The sequence below is a fragment of the Rhizoctonia solani genome, chromosome 11 (assembly GCF_016906535.1).
Source record: "Rhizoctonia solani chromosome 11, complete sequence".
In the NCBI taxonomy this organism is placed as follows: Eukaryota; Fungi; Basidiomycota; class Agaricomycetes; order Cantharellales; family Ceratobasidiaceae; genus Rhizoctonia; species Rhizoctonia solani.
The window spans coordinates 756089-770337 of NC_057380.1; the positions used below are offsets into that span (position 1 = coordinate 756089).

The following is a 14249-nucleotide window of genomic DNA, read 5'->3' on the forward strand; positions in this document are numbered from 1 at the left end:
CCAGGTTCGGCCTTCAGGTCCGTTTGAAGAAAATACCAGGAAGCCTACATCAGAATTGACTTACTGCGTTAGATACCATTTTTTTGTGGATCATCTGGGGACAGAACTTTGTAACTAAATGACATGGCGTGGGTGAAAGTACTACTAGAGCGCGGAGGCGTATCACGTGCCCTTCTGAAAGAAGCGCTGATGCGTCCTAATTGGAATCGTACTGACCTTGGGCTACGTTTCGACCCTCACCATCCCATCCTACTTCTGAAAACATCGCGGGGCACGAACCCTAAGTGGAGTTGATATCATTGCATGCCATAAAATTGATCCGTGTGTACATTGTCTGAACCTATTTGGTTTATTACCATACTGGTCTCGCGTGCTTTTTCATTTTGATTTGAAGATTGTGTTTGTTGTGTAAAGGTGAGTCGGTGTTTCTTCGTATTTGCCTATCTCACTGCCGTGCTATCTAGTTCTGTACGTGGCCGCCACGTCTGTAACACTTTTCAGTTATTGAGTATCATTATATATAGCCTATTCTTGTGCTATTTGCCACGTTGTAAGTCCTCCGTTTCAGCTCCCACGGAGTGGTATTAATTTAAATTACACAAGCCTTTATTTACATAACCCTCGATCACTGATATGACTGCTCCCCCAGCAAGACCCCACCTCGGCCTCCGGCCCTCATCTCATTTTTCTATCATAACCTCCGCACAATCTAATGCCGACTGGGCGGAAGATGACGCATGGGACTCTGGGTCGGATGACGATAAACCCTTGGGCTCTCGAAGACATCCTGCTCCGCCTACACCAACACGTACCAGCTCGCTAGGATTCTTCTCGTCCTCGGCTGCCTCTCCCAAGCTCCCCACAACTGCATCGCCAAAGCCCCAGGCGGTACCTACGTCGGCGAACAATTCGCCACTCAGAAATGCTACAGCCCCCGCCCCCATCCCATTCAAACAACCCACTGGTCCCACCTCTCTTAATGCTATCCGAGCGGCGGCTCGCAAACCGGCTGGAACAGGAGATCCAATCCTGAGTGTGGGCTCTGGTACACCCAACTCCAGCTCATCGAATGCCGAACTCAGTTTCTCTTATACCCACGTACAAGTTCCATCCCCAAGCTCTTTCCCCCAGTCCAATGCTTTGCCTCCTCAAGCTGAGTCCCAAGAAGAGGAGAATAGTGTTGAGCTTTCCAGTCCTCCCGGAAAAGGCAAAGGATGGACTTTCATTACTGGCCGGAAGAAAGAAAAGGTAGACGAAGATGTACTTGAACGAGAAAAAGAAGGATACAGGCGCTGGAAAATGTCTGCGTCGGGATCAGTTGACTTTGCGGGGATGGTACCTGATGCACCAGACTCGGGTGAAGAATCCGACGGAGAGATGATTGTAGGCGATTTGGATGTTGAGATCGGGGAAGGGCTCAAGATAGGAGATGATTTGAGTTTGGAAAGGGGGCGAGAGAAGGAGACTTTGGAATTTGCGAGGGTTGGGAGTGACGATAAAGGAAAACGGACAAGTGTCGGGAGAGAACCAGAAGCGGAAGATATTACACCCCGCGAAAAGGTTGGGGCTGAAGCAATTCGAGAGGACGCCGATGCTATCGTTGCAGGTTAGTCAGATCACTATCTGATTTTCATTGGCATCCGGATACTGAAGTTTCTTTGCTCCAATCAGACCCATTTAGTGTTCTCCGTCGTCCGGACCCCTACGGCCATGCCTCTGGATATAATAATAAACCTCCCTCTCGAAAGTCCAGTGTCTCTCACATCAAATCACCGGAGCGGTCTTCGAGTAGCTCGAAGCGAATGTCTTCATTTGGAACAAATGCGCCATCGCCTGGACACGAACGAGTTGATTCGGGTGCGGGACTGAGTCGCGGAAGGAGTATGCGAACAAACAGGAGGCATACACAATTTGTAGAGTGCCTTTCGAAGGAAGATATCAATATGGGTACGTGCGTTTATGTTGTTAAGGCACAGCGTTGCTGATATTATTCAGCCGAGTTGAAAAAGCTTGCATGGTCTGGCGTGCCTCCTCACCTGAGACCCATGGTTTGGCCCCTTTTACTCGGGTATATGCCTCTACCTTCATCGACTCGACTCCAGACCCTACAGAGGAAACGAGAGGAGTATACCAAGCTTGTTAAGTGAGTGGTTCTGCCATTTCTGATTCATATTGCCTGATGTGTTTGCGAACCAAGGGTCACTTTTGCGCGAGGACGGGAAGGGTTGGATCAACAGATATGGCATCAGATAAGAATTGATGTTCCGAGAACCAGACCTGGCGTAAGACTTTGGATGGAAGCTGGTACGCACCAAGTAAGTTGGCGATTATTCCCAATTCAACTCTCAAACTTATGGGGCGTGTAGAGTTTGGAGCGAATACTATATGTTTGGGCGATTCGACACCCTGCGAGCGGTTACGTACAAGGGATTAACGACCTTGCAACGCCATTTTATCAAATTTTCTTGTCAGCGTATATAGGTTCGTTCGTTTGTTCTCTTATCCATTGGCGTTTTTGACCATCCTCATAGATGCGGACCCTGAAATATACGACCCAGCATGTCTACCTTCACATGTTTTAAACGCCATCGAAGCCGACACCTTCTGGTGTCTTTCCCGACTCTTGATGGAATCCAAGATAATATATCGCACAACAGCCCGGGATTCATAGGAGCGTCAAAAGAATGGCAGAGCTTGTCAAAAGGATTGATGGTTAGTTGATTTATTTTATTTTATTTAGTTTTGTTGCCCATCTGCTGCTGAACGGAAAATCAGGCGCTCTTGCTTCGCATTTCGAATCGCAAGGCGTCGAGTTTATGCAATTTGCTTTCAGATGGATGAATTGCTTGTTAATGCGCGAGCTAAGCGTGAAGAATACTATACGAATGTGGGATACATATCTGGTAAGTTTGTTACTTACACCGTGTTATTGGGGTCTAAACTATGGCTGAAGGCGGAAGGCACGGATTCATTTTCGCAATTTCATCTCTACGTTTGTTCTGCATTTTTGGTAAAATGGACAGATAAATTAAAGAGCATGGACTTCCAGGCAAGGCCCAACTATCTCTTACTTTTGGTAATGACCAACATACTTCACAGGGTATTATTATGTTCCTTCAATCACTTCCAACTCAAGACTGGACGGACCATGAAATAGAACTATTGTTGAGCGAGGCTTTCTTGTTAAGTAGTGTTTGGCACAATGCACAGAGTCATTTTGGTGAGTTGTGTTTGTTGGATAATCCGAAGCAAACTGATTTGCGCTTATAGGTTAGATTGATGTACCGGTTGTATGCAATACTGTATTATATTGATATTCCAACGCAAATCCGCTTCTGTATTCCACAAATAGGACCACCTTCTGTTGGGAAGACATAAATTCCCAACCGAGCTTAAGCATCTTGTTGAATTCTTGCCCACCACGTGCTCCAACCAACCGCCATCATTGGTCCGCCTCTGTTCACACGTGACAAGCGAAGTGTTCCCCACAATAAACGACCATGTGGTACAAACGGCGGCGGGACTATAAAAGCATTATTGTCGGCATTTTGTTTCTGGTGTGTTCGTCCTCCTTGTTCGCCATTCTTCATTGAAATCGACGTTTCCAAGATGGTGTCCTTCCTGGCGCTTATGGGTTTGGCGGTAAGCGCTCTACCAGCGATAGGCACAAATGTCCAATCGCGAGTGCCAAAAGCGAAGACTTTTACCTATGAGGTAATAAATCACCCATTGTTTTCTGATGCAAATAATTCGATTTTGATACAGGTGGTACCAGGATATTTTATCCAGACAGATCCCAGCACGGTTCCGGCGACTGTGGGGCCCAACCCTCCTGCATTTGGATTAATTGCCAATACATCTGCAACATATTGGTCCGACTTCAAGGCCAACATCACTAAATTACAGAAAAATGCTCCCAAAAAGGTCAAGTATGCTGTATTCTGGTTCGGAAGGCATGGTCAAGGATGGCGTGGGTGCAAACTATTTGAATTGAGAGTATGATTTTATAATTTTAATCATATAGATAATTTGGCCGAATCGACCTATGGTACCGCTGCCTGGGACGATTACTGGTCGAAGCTTAATGGAGACGGGAATATTACGTGGGGTCGTGAGTAAATACATAAATTGATATCCTCAAGTGCGCTCGATTTACAAACAATATCTCAGCTGACGCCCTTTTGACTGATCTCGGTAAACAGCAAGCTCAGCTTGCACACAATACTTGGGTCACAGAACTTGGAAAGCCTGACCCGGTTCCATTGGTGCGATACAACTCTCCCCGACTCTTTCATGAGCATTGATCCATTGTCCACTATAGCCAACCAAGCTGTTCTCGTCGCCCATGTCTCGCGCTGCTTCAACTCTCGATATTACATTTACTGGGATTCTCCTCACCGAATCGGGGAAGAAGGACAAGGTTCGACCATATGTGATGGAGGTAAGGCACAAGCACTTAAATGCAGACAGTTTACGCTAGTACTGATCACACTTTTAGGGATTGCGTGAAGTTCTTGGAGTGCATACATGCGATAAACGGCGAACTAAAACATACATTCACCAAACTTACAAGAATTTTGGGATTGAATCTGGGTTCACTGAAGAGGTCAGTTATCTGCTTAGTTCTGCAGGTTTTTTGGCGCCGCTTATCACGACTGGATCTTTTAATGTAAAGGATGAGCTATGGACTGCCGACCATCGCGAAACCAATGACGAAACTGATGCTCGCTCAAGAAGAACGCTCGATGCCATATTTGACCGTTTACTGGGCCCCAAAGATATTTGTATGTGGTTACCCAATGGGCTAATATTAGGAATCTTAGCCCTCGTCCGTCTAGTTATTTCAGTTACGGCGCACAGCGGAGCGATTAGTTCTGCGCTTCGCGTTCTGGGTCACAGAGCTTATTCTTTGCCTACTGGTGGCGTTATTCCTGTTGTAATTAAGGCGACTGAAAACTAAGAATGGATTTCTTATTGGACCATACAATAATTATAAGGCTGGCGCCATAAGTTAATTAGAACCAGTTAAATAAGCGACTTTCAGTCGGACTTATTGCAGTTAGACATTGGTTCAAGTGGTGATCGCCCCTATTTATAGAGTTTGGCGGAGATAATCGAAGAATTCCTGGTTTCCACGGGCAACCCCCAAGTCTTCTGCTTCATGTCCGAAGTTGTATCTCCATACTAGGCAACATGCGACACCCACTACGAACCGCTGTCGCTTTCATATCATCTCGGGGTTGTAGCCGGAAGCCGTGGCTATGCATTCGCACACCCATGATCTGTATCACGGGCTATTATGCCCTTTTGCCCGAGCCAGGATTTGGCGCCCTATCCTTTTAGCTTTCTATCAGACCATCTGGTACCTGTTCCTGTACCTTTCTGTGCATTCGTTTTCCAGCCGCTGGCAACAGTTTGAGAGGTAACTCCCAGATATAGAGAACATGTTATTCGCTGGGAGTTACCCATAGAATGCAGTGCATTCAATCTCTAAAATAAGAGAGGATGTGTCTCTAAAAGTACTATCGATTCCCTTTGAAGGATGCATTATCAAGCATTCAATCCATGATAAAGGTGCACTCATCAGGAAAGTGAACCCAACGCCCACAGGTTTCCACTGATTAGAACCCTTGGAGTTGTGAAAACCAGAACTTGAGGCCTCCCACAGGTTCCAGCAAAGGGCAGTGATGCCCCATTTAGAGCTCCCATAATCGCGATCACGTTCTAGCAACTGTTGCAACCTGGACCCCAACAGAAGCACCAATGTTCCCTCCCTGCCTCCGTCCCTCCCCTCGTTTCCCACATGTGTAGTCATCAAAATATAGAATACATTAAGCCTTGTCCCTGATCGGACATCTCAACCCCGAATCAACTGGCCCTCGAAAATAAATAGCCCCATAACCTGGCCTTTCCCCGATGACCTCCGTACCAATCACCCCAACAGCATGTCATCCATAGAACATTTAATCTTATATGCTTCTATCTCTCTACTGGCGTCGGCACTCTTGCGACGATGGAATCTGGTGGCCCAAGGTTTACAACTTATACACAAGAAGACCCGCCCTCCCTCCCCATGGTCCCTTCCGATTCTGGGTAATTTATTCTCTATCCCACCAGGCATGGAACACATCGCATACATGAAATTAGGAGACCAGCTGAAAAGTTGAGCCAGTGCCATTTTAGATATCAATATAGCGACACGCTGACTATTGGTCAATTACGGGTAGGTGATATGGTTTATCTTCGACTTTTTGGCTACGACTTTGTGATTCTTAACTCTGCCAATGCTGCAATCGATCTTTTGGAAAAGCGTTCTAGGATCTATTCAGACCGCCTAAGCCCACCAATGTTCAAAGATCCTTCTTTGTGCGTTGAAATGTGCACATGCATACCACTGATCCATTTTTAACCATCAGAAATACAGACTTAACTGGAGTGGGAATGCTGTTTTGTTGGGTTACAGCGACCTTTGGCGAAATTATCGACGGATATTCAATAACTGGCTCGGCTCACGCACAGTCACTCAGTTTCATCAATTACAAGAATCCCAAGCCCAGCAGATGCTCCAAAGACTAGCCAACATTTCTGATGACGCGAATCCTTTCGAAGAAGTAAAACGCACTATTTACTAGTATGCTTTTTCAATTATAATGTATATTTGATGTTAAAATTAAATCAATAAAAGTACTATAGCGTCCTCAACTTTACGGCTAGCCTATGGCTACAAACTCCAATCCGATGATGATATAATCTTACAGAATATCAATCAAACGGCACACTACACAGCACAAGCGGCTATGTTTACCAGTTAGTTTCTTTTTTCATAAATGTGCGGAATTCAAGCACAAATGAATAACACAATTCATATAGATTTTTTTGTAAACATATTCCCGTCATTAACGCATATTCCTGATTGGCTCCCAGGTACGGGATGGAAACGTACTGCTCGTGAATGGAGGGCCTTCAAGGACAATGCTCAATCTATCCCTTATGAGTGGACCAAGGCTCAGCTTGTAGGTTTAACAGTGCCGATAGGAAGATTCATATTAACATTCCTGCTGGCAAATGATAGGCTGCAGGGACTGCAGAGCCATCTATCCTCAGTATACTACTTCAAGACAGTCATTTGACATCGAACTTGAGTCCGAAGGCGAAAGAAATATGTTTGAAAGAATTTCGATGATGATAGTTGCAGGTAAGTGTTTCGGCTCTTTTTTAATGATACAAGGACAAGTAATTTAACGATGGTTATCGTTTCTCAGCCGGAACCGACACGGTATTAATATTTTGTTACGTTTGACTCTGAGAAGCACTTACGCCAGAACCTTTCTTAGACCTCAACAGCACTCGTTTCGTTTGTTGCAGCAATTGTGCTTAACCCCACGTACAAGTAAAAGCTCAGGAAGAAATCGACAATGTTCTCGGGTTTGCGTCGCTCCCAAAAATTTCAGACAGAGAGCGACTTCCATACGTCCGCAATCTTATCCAAGAAGTCCTGAGGTGGCTACCACCGGTCCCAGCCGGTATGTAAACATGATTGTTCCTTAACATGGCAACAAGGACGGTGATTTTACTATGCACTATTCAAGGTGTTCCTCATGCTTCTTGGAAAGATGATGCTTACCGAGGTTACGAAATAGAGCGAGGAACAGTAGTGTAAGTAAATAAATTTGTGAACATTGAAAGGTTGACCTCCCCAACAATTGTTTTTAAAGAATCGGAAATATATGGTACATATATGTTTTTTTGGATGGTTAAGTACATTGTATCAAACTGAAAACTTTGCTAGGGCAATGACTCGTGATGAAAGTGTATACAGAGATCCAGAAACCTTTAACCCAGATCGTTTTATGTGTTCAACCGTTCCGCACCCACCAGCATTTGGATGGGGAAGGCGGTAAGTACCCTTTATCACCGGAATTGTGTAGCTATAGTTGATACTTCAATAATACTAGGAGATGCGCGGGAATTCACTTTGCCGAAGCATCATTGTTCATCACAGCTGCAACTTTACTAGTTTTAAGTTTTCTAAGAAGAAAGATACTCACGGACAGGAAATTACGCCGCAGCTTGAATTTGCTTCCAACTCTCTTGTCATGTAAGCAATTTAAGGCAGAGATTTGCGTCAACAACTCATTAACCTTGATACTGAAATGGGGCAGGGAGTTAAAGCCATTTGACTTCGAAGTAAAATTCCGGTCGGACATACATCGACAGATGATCTTGGAACATGGTGGCGCTTGAGCATATTCCAAAGGACTTGTGTAGGATGATGGATGCATATCAATACCAATATCAATGCGACTGTGGCGCTCTGAGTCGATAATCCTATCATTAGTCGAGAGAAGCATTCATTAATATGAAGCATCTGTGTGTACTAGCCTATTTAGAGTGATTTCACGTATATAGCAACAGGCATCATATGCATCCAAAGCACTCTTGATCAAGTTGAGAGTCGTTTAATACTTGTTGTATCGCCAAATCGGCCACTTCCTCCAACTTGCAGGCCTGTCTTCATATTTATCCAGAGCATCCAGGAAATATTTGAAGGCTCTTTAACCCACTTTGGAGTCTATCAAAGATAAGAGGTGTGCGACGTGGCCTGCGGAGTCGCACGAACTAAGCCTAGGAAGCTGGCGCTTACAAAACACGTGGCCGCCGCCTCGGCAAGCGGTTGCAAACCTTCGAGCATGTTCTGCCGACAGACAGGTCAAGCAACGCGCTCGGTGTTTTATTTTTGTTATTTTTTCCGCATCATTATGTCACCACAATGTTGAGTACAGATGGCTCACCTGGACTGTGAGTTGTACTTACATCTTGGGCCCGGCTCGGGTGCCTCATCTACCGGTTTGCAATCGGCATCGTGGCGGCAAGCCTCTCCCATATAGGCGCCCTCACATACATGGGCGGCTCTAGGTTCAGTAAGTACCCCAATTTGATCACTCGAGGACTGGGGAAAAGCGGACTTAATTGATCAATGTCCGCATTTTGAGTACCGCGTTATCATTATGACCGAGACTTCCCAATTCACCTTGGAAGCAAGAGGGCCTGCTTGTACATAACTATATGCATACTGTACAGAATTGGTACAGTGAACCGTTATTCTCTTCCGGCGAACCAGCTCTGTGATATTTGCATCTAGCTTTGTCTGGAAATTTACCCGCGTCGAAGTCTCAATAATGCAGTCATTTCCTTGACTCCAGGCTTCGAGTTTGGTGCTGTTTGCTATTTTATTTGGTAGGTTTTCGTGTGTGATGACTTCTATAAGGAATTCCCAAAAACATACGCTTCAGATATGGCTTAGTTGAGCTGGAGAGGTTAATGCTCACCCCCACCTTGGTTGTGGCGCGATCCTTTGAGGGTTCACACGTGCGATGGGTGATAAACGTGGAACCAGGGTCACCGACTTCAGGGTTGGGACTTGGGTGTACAGAAGGCAATCAAAATAATCTATCAATTCTGATATGAACAAGCTGCACTGCTGATGGCAGATCCTCAGGAATTTAGTGAGTCTAGAGGAGTCCAGAGTGAGCCTTGAACTTCAAAAAGTGATTATGCATTACTATAGAATCGTTGTATGTGTGCTATCGGGGGGGGGACGCTGACTGAATGCGTGAGTCCCGTGGGTGAGAGGTCCTAACTATGTTCAAAATACGCATCATAGGGGCGAGAAGGGTCCTGGGCTAAAAGAAATAGAATATGACGAAACAAGCATACATTCGAGATCACAAAGCGAGTGGGGTAACGATGGAAAAATACAAGAGATCAAGAGCACAAAATGATTGGGTCACGTGACAAAGCATATACCTACTATGCCTAATGCACCAATTACGAGTTTTTCGGTCTTTCCAAGAACTATTATTTTGCTCATTTGCCCTTATTGACGGATTAACTGCGCACGTGTTAAGTGTAAGGCTAATATCCTGACTTTGAACACTCGCGATGTGGAGTAATTGGTCACTCGTAGATAACGTATTTAAGTATTACGAATTTCAGAAAAGGATAGGATGGTTCAATCACGGTTGAGCTTTCGAGACCCCGGCAAGCCACCTCTTTTGTAAAACTGAATTTGTTCCCATGAGAAGCCTCTTCCTTGTTCCCACAGCTTTTCCCCTTTGACTCACCCTAATACAAGGCCTAGGCTGATAGAGTTGACCGTGTTTGATCATTTATGACTTGCATAATACCCCTCATACTATGTTTATCGATATAGGAGAAATAAAATGGCGGCGTGGGGGGGGGGAGCTCCATACCAAACAGAGGGCAGGATTGTAAATTATTCGTTGAGAGACATACACCTGCTCGTATAAGTAGACATTTGAGTTTCTAACGGCAATATCCAACCAAAGAAGTGCACATTATCAAGAGAACTCACAACTCATTAGTTTTAACCCATTACCTATGATTATTTCCACGGACGCGATCGCAATTTTTCTCAGGGAGAAAAATGGCTGAAGTACTCCAGGATACGCCTCGGCTTGTGAGGGTGCTCAGCTCAATTATCACACAGAGATGACGTGACTGAACGTGACTGAATGTGACAGCGGGACCGAACCCAACGTTTGTTTGAGAGCTAAACTGAATTACAAGCGGATCGGATCCTTTTGAGTTTGGGTTTATGGTCCACACTCCAATCAAACTTACATTGAGTAGTGGTTGAGCGATTCCGAGGCTCGATTTAGGTCGTACAACCATCAGTACCTGTGAGGTTCTATCAAGAATATCGCGCTCCGGAGTGCCATATGGTATCCTCCGATTCTGCACTAGCTCTGGAAGCTTAGGTAAAGATTATTCAGCTGACATTTAATCTCACATGGGTGCCTATTAGGCACACATAGTCTCTAAACAGTGAAATATCAGCTTACAAAGTAGCGCAGAGACTCCAGGAGTTTGGAGACAGCCAGGCGAAATTAGTGTGTATTCCCGGAGAAGTAAAGCTTTCGTAAAGTACAAGCAAAACACACCGTATCTCCGATTGGCCAAAGGAATATTTGAGAGGTTTTCTATTAAGAATTATTTTCAATCCTGGGCTTCAAAAAACAGTAATATTGCCTGTCCGTAGCCCTACCTCACTTACTCTCTCCTGTATGGTATCAGCTAAGATCCTTGAGTTACGTTACGGTGTTAGTGATTCATCCGAGGTCAAGCACTCCCTGGCATCCAACCCTTAAGGCTTGGCACCTTAAGGAGACGGTCGTACGTATGTGGCCAAAAGCCAGATCGGATCTGAATAATGGGCTCTCAAAGGGGTTGCACGGGTTAGCTACCTGGCGAATATATGCACAATTAAAGCCCATCACCGAATGAGCCGGAGCGGGAGTGTATGAAAAAATAGGATTCAATGACATCCCTTTATCGGGTATAGTTGGTCGGCCGTTGACTGATGTAAAAGATAGGCTATGTCGACATGGTGCGGAGCACGTATAGAAAGCAGTGCCTATATAAGCCCCGCTACATATAGGCCTTACACCTCTTATTAGCCCCCTTCAGCTACTTCACGGAAACTTTCATTATCCACTATGGCGCCATCTCGCAACCTCCTGTATGTTGCACTAATTTCCCTGTCAACTGCCTTACTTGTCGACCAGTACCATCGTCGACGAAAAACACGCCTTCGTCTTCCGCCCTCCCCTCCATCCATTCCATTCTTTGGTAGCTTGTTTTCAGTCCCTCCAGGCCCCGAGTATCTATCATTCAAGAAACTTGGGGAGGACTTGAACTGTGAGTTGTTTCAAAATATTTCTGGGTGCATATATGAACCACGTGCATGCTAAATACAGCGGATATAATTTACCTCCCAATGTTTGGGCGCCAGTTTATCATTCTGAACTCTGCCGAGGCTGTTAACGAACTTCTAGAAAAGCGCTCTGCAAAATACTCTGATCGATCGCCTGCACCCATGATGTCCGACCCACGATTGTAAGCTAAGAATACGTGCCTCAATCCACATCTATTAACTAGTGATCATTGTAGAATGGGCTGGTCAACAAACGCTGGTATGATCGGCTACAATGATCTGTGGCGGCACTATCGTCGGTTATTCAATAACTGGTTTAATACGCGCGCTGTTCCTCAATTTCATCAGACGCAAGAAAGCCAAGCTCGTTCTCTCCTTCGTCGCTTGCTCGGGCTCTCGACAGAAGAACATCCTTTTCCTCAAATGAGGCACGAGTTCTTTTTGTAAGTTTAATAGTCTAGCTAAACCAGACTCGTATTCGTGTGTTTGATCTTGCGTTTATAGCACATTGGCGTCCACTATGTTCCAAGTCGGCTATGGGTATCAATTGAAAGGGCTCGATGACCCATTTTTTGAAAATGCCCGCCAAACTATTCATAATTTCACAGAAGCCGCTATGTTTACTAGTAAGTTCAAAGATAACGATTTTATATGGACCCCGGGTAGACTTCCGACTAATGTGCACATGTTATTGTTTCCAGACTTCTTTGTGAACATATTCCCGATGATGATCCATATTCCGGACTGGTTCCCCGGCACAGGTTGGAAGCGTACTGGACATGAGTGGAGGAGGATTAAAGAAAAGGCTATGGAAGAACCATTTCAATGGACAAAAGCGCAAGTTGTAAGCTTAACGCGTGTACCAAACTCTTGTGTATCGCTGAACCTATGGTCATACATAGGCCGCTGGAACAGCCGAGCATTCGATTATCGGCTCTCTATTGCAAGAGCATAAACTGGTCTCCCACCTGAGTGAAGAAGAGAGGGACCATCGACTAAAGGAGCTAGGCTTAATCATGTATTCTGGTGAGCCCTCAAAAACTCTAGGGAAATTGGATTTTAATCTGACTTGTAAATCAGGTGGCGTAGACACGGTAGCTAAATCCCTACTTTGTCAGGGCGTATTGATTGACAAACAGGATTTCTTCTGGCGATCAGACATCAAACTTGCTTATTGGATTTGTCGCTGCAATGGTCATGAACCCAGAGGTTCAGATCAAGGCCCAACAAGAGATTGACACCGTACTGGGTGTAGCTGTACTTCCTACTGTGCAAGATGTCGAAAGGCTGCCCTATTTAATGAATCTGGTCAAGGAGCTTAAGCGATGGTACCCTGTGGTTCCGACTGGTAAGTTGATCTGAACAGCTTACAAAGTTGCATCCGGGTTATTGATGGGACTAACCTTTACTAATAGCTCTTCCACATACGTGCTATGTTGATGACAATTATAGAGGATACGACATAAAAAAAGGGTCAATTATGTGAGTCCGATTCTGCTGAGAAACGTCGGGAATGCCGTTGCTGAATATGGCTGTTCGGACATAAGTATAGGAAATGTTTGGTAAGCCCCCGTCTCTTGTAGTGAAACACTCTTCTCATGAAAAACCAGGGCAATCACCCGAGACGAAAGACATTACAAGAACCCGAGGTGTTTAACCCCGACCGTTTTCTGGACCCCAACTTACCCCTCGCACCTGTGTTTGGGTGGGGACGACGGTGAGTTATTCAAACATTAGAGATAGACGTATGTGCACAAAACTCACAAGCAACCACCCACCCATGACCCGTCAGAAAATGTCCTGGAATTAATCTAGGGGATGGCTCGCTATCGGTTGCCATTGCTTCTCTTGTGGCGACATATACATTCTCCAAGAAACGTAATCCAGACGGAAGCGAAATCACTCCTATTATCGAGTCGGATACTAATACAACGGCACTGTAAGTAGTTTGTGTACATAGGGCTGATAATGAAGCTAAAAAACAATCGCGTTTGTAGTGAACTGAAACCTTTCGAGTTCCACCTTGAACCTCGCTCCGAGAAGCATAGGCAACTGATTCTAGCCGGTCCAGAGTAGTAACGCTTAAGATCTTAGATCAATAGAGATACTGGAGAGCCTGAATCGCACCACAGGGAGATTCAGGCATAGCATGGCGGGAAATGAATCAGAATGGTCCTCCATGCAGATGTAGAATAAAGCATGTACGGGTCAAAATGCGATGTTTAAACTCAGCAAAGCACAACGAATAAAATCCGTCGATCTGAAAGAGACCAACCAATAGAACTAGGAAATGGCAAATGGCAAACGTAGCCGGGACCGGGGTACATTATGTGTGCATATAGTTACATTATGCTCATGATAAATGTGTCATCAATCCTTTGGTTCCCATTTTTGGTCATATTCTTTTTCCGAGGAGTAACCTCACAAGTTCGATGAGAGGTCAAGGGACCCCTGAGTGAATTACTATGTAGTATGGGGATGCGCCATTGCAGTATCCTTTTACCTCTGTAAA

At 45.1% G+C, this 14249-nt stretch overlaps 2 protein-coding genes across 2 annotated transcripts; both read left to right on the forward strand.

Moving 5' to 3' along the window:
* Positions 1–633: 633 nt before the first annotated feature.
* Positions 634–8244, forward strand: RhiXN_10290 (GTPase-activating protein GYP1; the record flags this gene model as incomplete). The annotated part of the gene is made up of 25 exons (XM_043330106.1): positions 634–1606; positions 1672–1947; positions 1996–2143; positions 2198–2315; positions 2367–2481; positions 2532–2607; positions 2672–2712; positions 2776–2903; positions 3610–3714; positions 3766–3970; positions 4025–4111; positions 4171–4265; positions 4322–4441; positions 4499–4606; positions 4676–4784; positions 6228–6366; positions 6425–6631; positions 6686–6807; positions 6871–7013; positions 7073–7103; positions 7392–7523; positions 7590–7656; positions 7790–7897; positions 8003–8098; positions 8163–8244. The coding sequence occupies 25 exons, from the start codon at positions 634–636 to the stop codon at positions 8242–8244; spliced, it is 3831 nt and encodes a 1276-aa protein (XP_043184203.1).
* A 3275-nt stretch (positions 8245–11519) lies between these two features.
* On the forward strand, positions 11520–13813 carry RhiXN_10291 (cytochrome P450 family protein; the record flags this gene model as incomplete). Its single annotated transcript, XM_043330107.1, has 13 exons — positions 11520–11721; positions 11781–11919; positions 11974–12180; positions 12242–12363; positions 12439–12581; positions 12640–12763; positions 12818–12831; positions 12896–13085; positions 13153–13219; positions 13290–13299; positions 13348–13454; positions 13530–13676; positions 13735–13813. The coding sequence occupies 13 exons, from the start codon at positions 11520–11522 to the stop codon at positions 13811–13813; spliced, it is 1551 nt and encodes a 516-aa protein (XP_043184204.1).
* Positions 13814–14249: the final 436 nt, after the last annotated feature.